At 34.8% G+C, this 13,913-nt stretch overlaps 1 protein-coding gene across 2 annotated transcripts in view; it reads left to right on the top strand.

Annotated features, from left to right (window-relative positions):
• Window positions 1–13,913, top strand: part of LOC131038219 (arginase 1, mitochondrial) — a 62,461-nt gene that overhangs the window by 22,832 nt on the left and 25,716 nt on the right. For both annotated transcript variants that reach the window (XM_057970575.1, XM_057970574.2), the window contains exons 4-6: window positions 7,176–7,309; window positions 7,603–7,812; window positions 8,224–8,334. In XM_057970575.1, the coding sequence (XP_057826558.1) occupies window positions 7,176–7,309; window positions 7,603–7,812; window positions 8,224–8,334 (455 nt within the window). The remainder of the gene's footprint in view (window positions 1–7,175; window positions 7,310–7,602; window positions 7,813–8,223; window positions 8,335–13,913) is intronic.

Genomic DNA, 13,913 nt, shown 5'->3' with positions numbered 1-13,913 from the left:
CACCCAACTCAATTTCCCTATGTCTTTAAAGAGTAGGTCCAAGTAGAAGGGCATTTAAAAGGAATGTAAGTTCATTTGTGCTAGAGGAATTTAAAAGGATAAAGGTCAGTTTGCCCTTGATTGAACTGATGAAAGTTCCCGAGATTCAAGAAGCACTTTTGGGCAGTCTAACTGAAACTGTCACTTCAAAGATGCCCCCACAAAACACAACAAATAGAGAAGTACTTAATGCCCCGACAAATACCAGTGTTATTCAAGAGGAGCCAGGGATGCCATCCAATGCATTTAATGTTACACAACAACCTCCTAATTTTGTGGGAATGATCCAGACATCCTTGGAAAATCAAAGAGATATGACACCAGAAGAAGTCCTCATGGACGCAGATATATTCCAAGAGGAAATTTTGACAAATGAGCTACCACAAGCTTCACAAAAGAAAGGAATTTCCTTTGGGACACACGAAGAAGAGAATCAAGAAAAACACCCAGTAGTCTTTTACCAGGTGATTTTGAGTTGATTATGGCACCGGTCATAGGCTTATTGAAATAGGTACAAATAACCTCTTTTGACATTGCACTTGGTGTTCCATGTTTCTAGCAAGAGTCCCTTTGTCACCAGTTTTTCTATTTTTGGAATCCATATTTCTTTTAGAAAATAAAAAATGAAGCCTAGCAAAAGGGAGACAACATGATAAATTTGTAATAATCTAGCTAGCAGCCTAAATTTGAAAATGAAAAAAGAAAAAAAATTGGTGAATAAAAGATTTTAGAGATTAATGATTAAAGAGAATGTTGGTTGTGGGAAATTATGTAAATTTTTAAAATTTTGTTTGTATTGCAAATTTAAAGACTTGCAAACTTGAATTTTCACATTTATAATTGTGAAAATTCAAGCATACAAGTCATTTAGTCATTTAACATTTTAATTAAAAAAATTTCATATTACAAGTTCAAATGATTTGTAGGTTTAAATTTTCATAGTTATAATTGTGAAAATTGAAGCTTTTAGATTGTTTGATAGAATTTTGTTCATGGAGACCAGAAGTTAGATGAATTTTTTAAAATTTTGTTCATATTGCAAATTTAAACGACTTGCAGGCTTGAATTTTCACAGTTATAATTGTGAAAATTCAAGCATGCATGTCTTTTAAAAGAAATTTTGCTTATATGTAAGTTTAAATGATTTGTGGGCTTGAATACACAGCTTGTAGGTTGTTTGAACTTGTGATTTTCTTAAATAAAATTTCTGATTTGAAGCCAAAAAAATCAGAATTATTTTTTGGAACCAAGTTAGTTTGCTAAGATCTTGTCCTTTTTTTTTCTCTATCTTTTGGTCATTTTCTCGACATTATAGATTCATGGCATATAAGAATTGCTATCGTTTCTGGTATAGTATCATAACAAAGTATGATATTTTGAACTTTGAAGTTTGGATAAGTGACCATTTGTTGATCCATCTATATAATTTATTAAAATTAATATAGTAATCTTAGCATATAATGGTCATCTGGTTAGTTTTAGGAAATTTTCTTTTTGTCTTTCGTTCTCGATCGTTTCCTTTATAGAAACATCGCTTGTACTATCTATTTCAGGAGTTTTCATCTCCTTTGTAAATAACGAATTATCATTTCATGGCATCAGAGTAGAGGTAACTATTTGACGAATTTTTAATGTGGTTTCATTACTTGGAATTTATTTCTAGAAGTTTTTTGAAACAATTTTTTATGAAAAATCGTGGTTTTTCTTGAAAAATTTTGTGAAGAATTTTTTTAAAGAAAAATCAAAGGACCTTTTTTTTTGGGAAATTTTGAGGGTTTCTTCTTTGAAAATCGCGGATTTCTTATAGTCAAAATCGAGGGTTTATTCTTTGGTGAAATTGTCAAGTTTTTTGCAGAAATCACGTCGTTGTTGGTTGTAGAGTCATGAGGTTTTTTTTTGCGTTGAATTTGTGTGTTCGGATAGTTTTTTTTTGAAAAATCGAGGGTGTGTCAAGGTTTTTTCTGCTTGACTTTTTTTCTTTTGCAAGTTAAAAATTACGACACCATTTTGTCACACATTTTTCTTGTAGAATTGCATGATCTTGATGAGGGTTTTTTTTTGTTTCTTGCGCGATTTGATTGTTCCTCTGTGTGACAACTTTGGTTGTTTTGCGGCATGCAAAGGAGTTCTTTTTTCTAAATTTGTAAACAAAAATCGTGATTTTCAGTCTTTTTCTACTTGAAGCGACAAGGGTTTCTTTTTGTCAGAATTGGTGTTTTTCACAATTGCGCCTAGTGTTTTTTGCATGATTTTCTCTTCAAAAATCGTGGTTTTTTTGTTCGTTTTTTGCACAATTTTTCATACAAAAATTGTGGGTTCTTTTTGCTTGATTTTTTGAGATCATGGATCTGTTTTTTGGGCTTGTGACTAGCTTTTTTATGAATTCCTACACACGACAGATTTTACCTTTTTTTCCTCAAAACGAAGGTTTTTAACCATTTTTTCAACAAAACAAAGGTTTTTGCTGATTTTTTCACAAAATCGTGTGTGATTTCAGCATCGCATTGAGTTTTAAACTATTTTTTCACAAAATTGTGGTGCTTTCTTACAATAGCTTTTTTTGACGATTTTTGGACAAAATCATAGGTTTCAATTTTTTGCCAATTTTTTATTTGCCAATTTTTTATCAACAAAAATTGAAGTTTTTTGAGAAGTTGATCTTGGTTTTTGTCTCTGGATAATGGGAGGTATGGCTTCTTTATCCAACATCATGTTGGAAGGAACTCAGAGGTTCAATGGCAAGAACTGCAATACCTAGAAGTAGAGGATGCTCACTATTTTTTAGTACCGGTGTCTAGACCAAATTGTTATAGGTAATTCTACTTGTCCCATAGTAGGAGGCAAAAACTAGGACAAGTTTGATCAATGCAACCGTGGAGCGGTTATGTTGCTAAAGTTATTAGTCATTGATGAGATGCTTCTAGAAGTGCCGTTTGGCAAAAGCTTTCTTCCTCAAGGATATGTTGTTCTTGATTATAATGGATGGCAAGATGTCTTTGCAGGATCATCTTGTGAAGATCAAAGACATTCACGATCAATTGGAGGCCATTGGTCGCAAGTTGGAAGAAGAGGATATGGTGGTTATCATGCTCAAAAGCTTACTACGATCCTATGAGCACTTCATCAAAACTCTCAACATTAGATACACTAATGTTGACTTGAAGTTTGATTAATTTTGCAATAAGCTCTTGCAGCAAGCCAGGTGGAAACAACAGTTTGGTAGTAGTAGTGACACAACTAGTGCGGAACAGGTGTTTATTGCCAAGGACAAAGGCAAAGGCAAGTCCACTTAGTAGAAAGGACAAAGTGCACCTAGTGATTCTTCAAAGAATCTAAATCCTATCACATGTCATTATTGTAGTAAACTTGGTCGTGTACAAAATATCTGTAGAAAACGGTTGGCTGATCAGAAGTCCAACCAGGGAGGGTCTCAGTAGCAGGTTCATGTCGTAGAGCATTCTGAAGAGGAGTCGGCCTTCTATGCATTTGTGGCCAAATGACCAGAAAATTATGTCAAGTCTTTTGTAGGGTAATTAGTAAAATGACCATTAAAGGAGGGTATTAAAGTAATATTGTAATAATTAGCGTCTAATGGTCATCTAGTTAGTTTTAGGAAGTTTCCTTTTGGTTTTCGTTCTTGATCGTTTCTTTTATAGAAACATCGCTTGTACTCTCTATTTAAGGATTTTTCATCTCCTTTCTAAATAATGAATTATCATTTCGTAATTCACATCTAGAATAAATACAATATGTCCAACACAAGAATAATTGAGCAAAAAAAGTAAAGATTTTAGCAAACTAACTTTGCTCCATGAAGAAATAGTTGAAAAATTATGTGCCAACACATCTGCTGACACAAAGAATACTAGAAAAGAAAGAGGAATACTTGTGAGTGTTTGAAATCACATCTCAAAGTGCAAGTTGTGGCGTGCCCTTAATCGCCAATATTTGTAAAAATGAAGTGAAAATCATGGTTTTCTCTATTGACTTACACATTTTACAAGTAAAAATTGTTGTGAGTTTTATAAAAACTCGTTGCAAATTATTGGCAAGTAACTTGCCTGTCATTGTGGCTTGCAAGTTTTGCGAGTACTCGGCAAGTTTTGAAACTATGGATAATATAGCACATTTCTCTTGTTGGGAGTTGAAAGTTGGATACATTGTTCTTTACATATATGTGGCCAAAGAATGTGGGCTTATAATATTGAAAGCCCCTATAAATTTATACAAAATATGTTTCTATCAGAACTATTTTCTGAATAATCTACTAGCCTACTTAAATTCCTTGGGGGCAATGCTTACCAATAGAAGTTCAAGAAATTGTTGAGAAGGCTTGAAAGTTCCTCAGTATATAGCTTTGCAATTGCTTTGAGTGCATACCTATTTATGGAGGGTGGTAAGTTGATCATCATAGTTGTATTTAGGGTGAGAACTAGAATTAGTTGTTATTTGTATTAGAAAGTACTTTAAAGTTCCAAGGAAGCAATAATCGTTTGGGGAATTAATCGGCAAAACAAAAGTATGAGATTTTTTCAAAAAATCGGGAAAAAATCGGATTTACAAAAAAACGTAAAAAATTGCAGAAAAACAATCGAAAACTACTTTTTTTTATATATTTTAGGGCATTTTCATAGCATAGAGATATTGTAGGCAAATAAAATAGACACTTGAACACATGAATTGTAGGAAATTATGTTCTAATTGAGATTAAGTTTTTTTCACATGTTGGGTTCTCTTAATCAGAAACTATTTTCTAATCAGCATTATGTCAGATGTGAGATGTTTTAATCGGAAATTATGTTTAATCAGAAATCTGTGTCAGGTGATAGATTACCTACATTACCTGTTATTGTATTGTTTTTTAAAATCTGAAAATCACTGCACAAGAGAGGTTTTATATTCACTATGACTGCACAAGAGAGGTTTTATGTGAGGCCATTGAAGGAGGAAGGGATTGTTGAAACTCCAGGTTATTGTCAAAATCCCGAACAAACTGGCAATGTTTCTCAAATTATGCTTCATAGGCATTTTGTCAAACAGTTTGTATGCAACCTCTTCTGTTGAATTTTCTAACCGTAATTGTTATTCAAATATTCTTAATGGTTTGGGAATGTACTTGCATTACAAAGTCATCTTAATCATTCGTAACATTTAATTCATAATCCCAAACAATGACCATTCAACATATACATACATTACAATATTAGTTTCATACATACATAATACATACATAACAAACATACAGAAAATAAAACATACATGTGCAATAATGGCAAACTTCTTAAAACATATACATACATAACAATGGCAAACTCATATTAGTTTCTTAATTTATACATAAAGAGGTTTAATATTAAAACTAAAACATATATTAAAACATATATCAAAACACATATCAATTTTAGTCTTAATTTATACCTAATCTTAATATATCATTTACCATATATTAAGATGGCATTTACCATAGCAATCAAATTGAAACATTTATTAAAAATCTATGATTTTAACATATATTAATTTATACCTAATCTTAAAACATATATTAAAACATATATGTTTTAATCTTAATTTATACCTAATCTTAAAACATATATCAATAATCTTAATTTTATTAAAAGTAAACCATATATTAAAACATACATTAACAATGGCAAACATATTAGAGAGGTTTTAATATTAGGTTTCCTGCAAGTCTCCATTCTTAAAAAACCTCTCTTGTGTAGTCTCATATTAGTTTTAATATGAGTTTCCCGCAAACATATACATACATAACAATGGCAAACATACAGAAAATTCATACATGTAGCTATTGTCCTGCAAGTCTCCATGGTCAAGGAATTTACAGTTTAGAATCTTTGGAACTAGTATAGGAAGAATCGTAAATACTAAATAGAAATACCTCAAAATTTGAAGTCGCTAGTAATGCCTTGTCGCGTGACCAAAAAAAACCTTCTAATTGCTTCCTTTCGGCTTCAACTTCGTCTATTTATCGATTTTTGCGGACATTCTAGGGTTTTCACGGCGAGAGTTTTTTTGGTGGGATTTCGCGCAGCAATTAATCGCGTTTTTTTTGGCGATTTAAAATGGAAAAAATCGTTGATAATCGGAAAAAAATCGGTGGGGGAATTGATCGGGAACAGTCCCGATTGCTGATTAATCGGGGTTTTTTCCCAACTATTGCTTCTATGCTTTAAACTATAGGAGCTATCAGAGGCAGGTTGTCTTGTAAAGTTCATAATGAAGGATTTATAAGGAATCATGTCATAAGAGTCACACAGAATAGCAAGGAGATATATAATGAACCATCTTAACTGTCATAGTTACAAAGAAACAATGAATGGGGCTAGAAAGTATTTGAGATGTCATATAGAGTTGCAAATAATGATTAGGGTATAACAAAGCATCTTAGATGTCAGAGGACGTTACTAAGAAATTTGTTATAACAAGTGAGTTACAAGCATCTAATATGTTGCATGCAAAAGTAAGGCCTTAACGCTTAGAGGAAAGGGGTGTCTGGGAGGTCATGGTTGTGTGCACTGTGAAGGGTCACGGAAGACTATTCAATGCTAGGCCTATATTGCCCTAGGAGGTTATTTGATTGGAGTTGATATTGTCTGTTGATAATTAGAAAATAACTGCCATTTTATTGTTTCCCTAAATAACCAGTTTGTTTTCAACTTTCAAGAATATTATCAGTCTTCATAAAGGAAAAAGGTAAAATAAAAGTAAAAAACAGTTTTACTTCTGTTCTTTATTTTTAAATTTAATTTCTGTAGTATTGTTTTCTGTTCATTATGCATTTTCAGATTTAGGAATCATGACAACGCACAGCAATGAGTTATATCATTTTAGTCAAAGGTCATAAAAGCAAGCTCAGATACATACATTCTGAATGTCATTTATTGAATTGAGTTATAAAGGAAACTAGATGAACCTGATTCAATTCATTTATTCAGTTATTTTTATTAGTTGGGGTTGATGAACTTTACAGTTCTTTAATTTGTTTTCAATTGAACATATGAAATTCATTTAATGACTTACATTTTTGAGGTCTTGTTTGGATTGGATGCTGCTAGGAAAATGTGCTTGCTGATGATTGTACTGATTGTATATTTGTCTTAATCATGGTGATGCAGGAAAAGAGTTGAAAGATCCAAAAGTATTGACTGATGTTGGAGATGTTCCAGTTCAAGAAATGCGAGATTGTGGTATAGATGATGAAAGATTAATGAAAACTATCAGCGATTCTGTAAAATTTGTGATGGAAGAGGTGAGGCTGAATCCCTATCTAGTAAAATGTATTTGTAAGCAATACGTTGATAATGGTAATGGAGCATTAACCCCTGAGCTCATGACAATAAGTCTGATAACCATTTAGGTAGTGTGCTGAATATCTCAGTCAAAACATTTGCTTCTATAGGGTCGTCTTAAAAACCTTTGGAGTTGTGAAATATTCTACGGTTCTTTTCTTTTCTTTTCTTTTCTTCAAATCTGCTTTTGGTTCTAATTTAATCTTTTATCCTTGACAATTTCCATGGTAACACATTTTCTTTTCTTTTGTAGGCACCTCTCCGTCCACTGGTTTTAGGTGGTGATCACTCAATATCCTACCCTGTTGTTCGAGCTGTTACAGAGTACCTTGGAGGGCCTGTGGACATTCTTCATTTCGATGCTCATCCTGATATATACCATGCTTTTGAAGGAAATAAATACTCACATGCATCTTCTTTTGCTCGGATTATGGAGGGTGGTCATGCAAGACGACTTTTGCAGGTAGTGTATTTCACAAACCATGCATGCCCAAACCTTTTGGTTTTCCTTTTGTAAACAAAAATTGAATTGGATCCAGATGCCATGAAACACTTCTAGGAACAGTTTTACAACTTGAAGCTCTGAAAAGCACTTCACTTATTAAGTTATTTGACAAGCCATTCCATGATCATGTTCTCAATAAAAATAATTCCCAGTACAGTTGATAGTTCCCTTCTTTGTATTAAGTTGTTCTCCTTTTTGTAATCCCCAGATAGAGTTTAAGGGGTAGTGATTGAGGTTAATATTTATTTGGGTGAATATCCAATGTGGAAAGATTAGCTTATAGGATTATTATGTTTTGAATTTTGTTTCAGGAGAATATAAAAGGGATAATGAGTATGTCTTTTTAACATTTTTTTCCTTATATTGCAGGTGGGTATTAGGTCCATTACAAAGGAAGGTCGGGATCAAGGTAAAAGATTTGGAGTGGAACAATTTGAAATGCATAGTTTCACTAAAGATCGAGAATTTCTGGAGAATTTGGTAATCTCTCTTTCTCTCTCTCTCTCTCTCACACACACACACACACACACACACACGCACGTGCGCGCACACACACGCACACACACTTATTAGCCTTACTGTATCTAAACACACTTACATGTGTACACATGAGACTAATCATCTATTTCTAAAGTTGATCTCATGTTCACATGTCTCTGAATTTGTATGCATGTGATTAAGCATGGCCTTCAGCTATAAATATTTTTGCAAATATATCACCTATTTTAAAGTTATTCTCTCCTTCACATGTCTCTGAATTTTTAAATTTAATAGAAAATTATCTTGTAATGTACCTTCTTAGGATATTCCTGATTTTTGTCTTAAAACAATAATCCTTACCCTAAACGATAATGGCTTTGTCAAAAATTATGAATTTATTATAATAACACATCAATAAATCAGGACATAATTTTGGAATTCAATCATATCTTGAGTTCTTTGGAAATGCTTTCAAATCTGCTGTATCAGAGGTTTTCGTCCCTATCTCAGCAGTGGCAATATCAAGGGTTTTCATCTTTAATTTGCCAAGAGTATTCAAGGGTTTTCGTCCTTAAACTCTTAGTGCACCTTGGAGAGCTTTCATACTCTGTGATCAAAATTTGGGCTTTTGTTCAAACTGGATAAGAGAAATAAGGGTTTTCATCCTTAATCTCTTGCAAACTTGGAAGGGGTTTCCGCCTCCCTATTTGCAAGTCACTTCCTCAAATTCAAGAATGATTGCTTGAGTGCTTGATTGAACTTTGCTGATTGATATATCTTTATGGATTGATGAGTGAATGCTTGAATGATTTGATGCTTGATTGGTATTTCTTTAAGGATTGATGAGTGAATTCTTGAATGATTTTATGCTCGATTGATGCTCTCTCCCCAAGAAATGATCTCCCCTTTATACCTTGTTATTGAAGGAGTAACAACCTTTCACAATTGCTACCTTTTGAAAGAGTATAACCCTTCATTCTTAATTGCTGTCTTGAACTCTTAATTTAATTTTAATTATATATATTTTATTTTAGAAATAACTGCCCTTGATATTATTGGCAATTATTGTCATTGATGTTAAAGGGTAGAGTTAGATTGCGCATGTAATATCCCACTAATTTTTTTTTGGATTTTTCAGGCCAATAGCAATTCATCCACAACAATTACCCGTTAAGGTTAGAGTAATAAGCAAAACAACTAAAGGGAACCCTTACACCTTTTGTTCACCGAGAGCCCAGACTGGGAGGGTGAGAGCATACGATGTTCCGGGGATCGTCAGCATCAATAAACAAACTGAACGTTACAACTGCATGGGCGGCAAGCCATCCCCTTCTGCTTATCCAGCAGGATAGAAACTCAACTTCTTGGCGGTAAACCGACCAAGGGAAATATTACAAGAAATAGAAGTTCAATCACTCTACCGCGTATTTCAGCGGGAGGACATTACATTAACAATCACTCTACCGCATATTTCAGTGGGAGGACCAAAACATTGAACTTTATCACTCGACCACTTATTCAGCAGGAGGACATTACATTAAAACATCACTCTACCACATATTTCAGCGGGAGGACTATTTATCAAAAAAAACTGAATTACAAAACTGAGAAGGCGGCAAGCCAGCCTCTTCCACTTATGCAGTGGGAATTACAAAATAAGCAGATAGAATGGGATGCTCAGTACTACTGAAACAATCCTTACAATATGGAGATGAGATGAGAAGATTAACTGCAGATTTCTACACAATACTGTAATTTTCTGTTACACTGCTCTGCAGGCTGAAAGTACAGTTCCAGCAGCTCATGAAAACATGAAAATACTCATAACTCACTCAATTTTTACCCGAATTGACTCAAATCAAGCCCAATCCCACCATACATCCAATACAATGACAACCAATCACAGCCACACCCCAAACAACCCTCTTTTTATTTTGCACGCATCCCAATGCAACCCAAAAAACCCACGCCTAGACTAGGAATTTCGATTTTGCATAATTAAATCAATATTCAAACAAATGTGCTAAAAACTTACAAACTTATTTGCCAGTGACGGGAAGGAAGATAGGAATAATACCCATAACTATCAGATGCTCCAGCAGAGAGATGTGAGCAAAAATGTGTTTCAGCCACAGGCAAAACCAGCAAGTCCAGAATCGTTGCAACACCAAGATGTCTATGGCAAAGCTCTGAAAGCGATAGGAGAATACAAGGCACAGCTAGGTACTGTATTTCAAGTACGATACCGGGTAGCACTAGGGAGACGCACTCCGAAGCCTCAAGTTCTGTCGCCAATCCGGCAGCATAACATTACAGATTTTCAAGATGGTGCAAATGGGAACCCAAGCCTCATATTTATAACTTCATTCTTCAAATCCAAATGACATCCCTCCAAATTCCACGCTTGCATTTGAATTTCATTCCACTTTCATGTGGACCCAAGAGTAGCGCCCAACTCCCTAAGTCAAAAGTCACGCCCAAGAGAGGGGAGGACCCACGTTGGACACTTAGGCACAAAATGGCGATGTAAAGTGAAATAATATCCCTTTTAAAAAAACATTTCACATCCCATAAAATAATTGAATTTCGCCCAAACTTAGGATTAAACAGGCATTAATCCCAAATTTAATAAACCAGCAGCCAATAAATAGATTAATTAAATATTAACCTTAGGAAAGGAAATAATATTTAATTATGTTGCAAATATCTCCCGCACTGATTATTATCACCTCCAAGATGAAACTGAACCCAGACGACCACAAACTGCTGCAGAATTCAAACCCCTGACTACTGCCAAAAATAGAAATGTGCCACCCAGCCACTTACTAAAAATAGTAAGTCAAGAATTAATGCTCAGAAAAATATGATCATCGCGTCCAGAGGCAAAGCAAGGAGTGTTCGGTCGGACAATGGCACCAGAACGGTCATCCCCTGACTTACTAAAAATAGTAAGTCCTTGTTTCATCGATGCTAGACCCTGATTACTCATTCCACCTAGCCTACGGGTCTCAGGAATAGGCTAATGGACCTCTGAAAGAACATCAGTGAGAAGGGGACATTACAGCGCACTATCATCGAGATATTGTTGAGCAAAGGAGGCAATTTAAATATTTTAAATTGCATTATTTCAAGGCAATTTAAAGGCAAGTTCCAATGCTAGCAGACTTCCTTATAAATTATCCAAATTCAAGACTAAGGGTAATCTTAGGTAGGTGACCTTTAAAATGTGAGGAAATGTAATTCAAGATAAGGAAATTCACAAGATTCCAAGTTGTCAAATACAAGAAAAGTTGTCAAATGCAAGGAAAGTTGTCAAGAAATGTGGAGTGAGGAAAATGCTAAGTATGGAAAAATGATAAAGAATTTCCAAGGAATGTGATACCTAGACAAGGAAAATCCCTTGTCAAGGTCAGATTTTCCGACCTTGACATGGGAGGAAAATAAGGGAAATGACTTTTTAAGTTTGTTGTGGTAGCCTTTTTTGTTGGCGTGCCTGGGAGCACCCTAGCCGCTCCTGTCCCCATTCATGTGCTTGGCCCAATTGGGTACGGTTCAGGACTCAATACATGAACCTAGTAACTTAAGCAAGGATTAAGTTTAGAATACTACATAGCATCGTATAATCAACAAAATCACCATAAACTCGAATGCCATTTAAAACATAAATAATAAATATTATAAAATATTCATTGTTCAAACTACAAGTTCAATGTTAAAATAATGATATCAATTTCAAGAATCAGTTTTCAAAGTCACATTTATTTTTTAAATAATCAAATATCATGATCATCATTGACATTAGATTATGTAGGAATATTTGAAGAAGCACAAGCAGTGCCATTACCACTCGCACTAAAAGTGTTATTGCTTTCGGACTCCTCAAGCACAACATGATGGGAAGTGGGAAGCATCCAAGTTTGTATGCTTTGTCTCTATATCTCGTAACTTTGTGTGCTCTTCTTTTCAGCCATGTTGTTTGTGTGGAAGGAGGCACATGATGAATACTAAGAGGGGGGGGGGGGGTGAATTAGTATGCCAAAAATCAATGCATTAAAACACTTACACAGTCTAAAGATAAACCGGTAAAGCAGTCTAACAGTCAGACCGGTTACCACACATGCAAACCAAAATGCGAATAAAGCATTCACCCACAAAAGCAATACAACCATAACACAAGATATTGACGTGGAAACCCAACTGGGAAAAAACCACGGTGAGATGGAACTCACAAGTCACTATCTGCAGAATAGAAACCAGACCGGTTAAGGTCTTACAATGTTCTTCACCATAACAGATCCTGTTAGGAATCTCAATCTCTGTTAGGAGATAAGTCCGATTAAAGACTACCTTGTTAGAGGATTTTAGATTCACAAGTGTGAACCACCTTGTTAGAGGATTTTACAAAGGCTTTGAGGCCTACCCGGTTAAGGGCTACAGACTTGTCAAAGATGTGAGTAATCAACAAGTGTTTGATCTATCTAATAGCACAAACTACTTGATTAGATCCAGTATTGCTCACAGCTAATGCATTCCAGCATTACTTCAGTCTTCTCTCTCTCTCTCTCTCTCTCTCTCTCTCTCTCTCTCTCTCTCTCTCTCTCAGTTACAACTTGATCTTCTCAGATAAGATCGTTCTCACAACAACTTAACTTCCACCTTAAACCCCAACACGATATTAACCCTTTCAGCAACAACTTAAAACCCTAGACATGATGTCCTTTTAAAGGAATCTGATTTCATGTCGGTCCAATAGGATTACATTACAATTTCCTGGGTTCAATGAATCTAGACATACTCAGTAACACGACAGAAAAAGCACCGTCAATGTGTCGGCACCGTCAAACAATCGGTGGATTGGTAACTCATCACAAAATGCCGGTTGGTAACTCATCACAGAGTATTACCGGTTCATACAAAATACCGGTTGCTGGTTTGACAAAAATGAAGACTGGTAAGAATGTGTTGTGCCGCTTTGCTCCCTCGTACCGCTTGAGATCTACGAACCGCTTGGGGTCGACATGCCGCTTCAGACCGGAAAACACATTCTGCAAAATCACCACCAGTCTAAAGACTAGAATACAACATACCGGTTGGAACAAATATTGGTTGAGCTTGAGCTCATACATATAAAGGGAATCTTAATACAAGTGTGTGTCCATCAATGACAATCACAACATAAACAACAAAAATGCCAACAATCTCCCCCTTTGGCATTGATGGCAACACTTAGGAAAATAAAATTTTGACATCTAAGTGTTTTACAACAAAAACTTGCCATTAACAAAATTGCTCCCCCTAAGCATATACACTATCCCTTAATCAACACAGTGTATAGCAATTTTGCATACAGAACATAATCATTGAGACATCAGAGCATATTAGCATATATCAAAATTTCAAAGCCAAATACTTCCCCCCCTGTGTCAGAAGATCAAAATTTTAAAACCAAAAACCAGATACTTCTCCCCCTTGGCCAACAATGACAAAGTACCGCTGAATAATCCCGTTTCCATATATATATATATAAAAAGTTTATGACAATAATGAATAATACTTGTCAAAAACCGATTTATAGTCCT

Source organism: Cryptomeria japonica, chromosome 10 (genome assembly GCF_030272615.1).
Source record: "Cryptomeria japonica chromosome 10, Sugi_1.0, whole genome shotgun sequence".
In the NCBI taxonomy this organism is placed as follows: Eukaryota; Viridiplantae; Streptophyta; class Pinopsida; order Cupressales; family Cupressaceae; genus Cryptomeria; species Cryptomeria japonica.
Note: the sequence above shows the minus strand (reverse complement) of the source record. Positions and strands in the feature narration are given on the sequence as shown.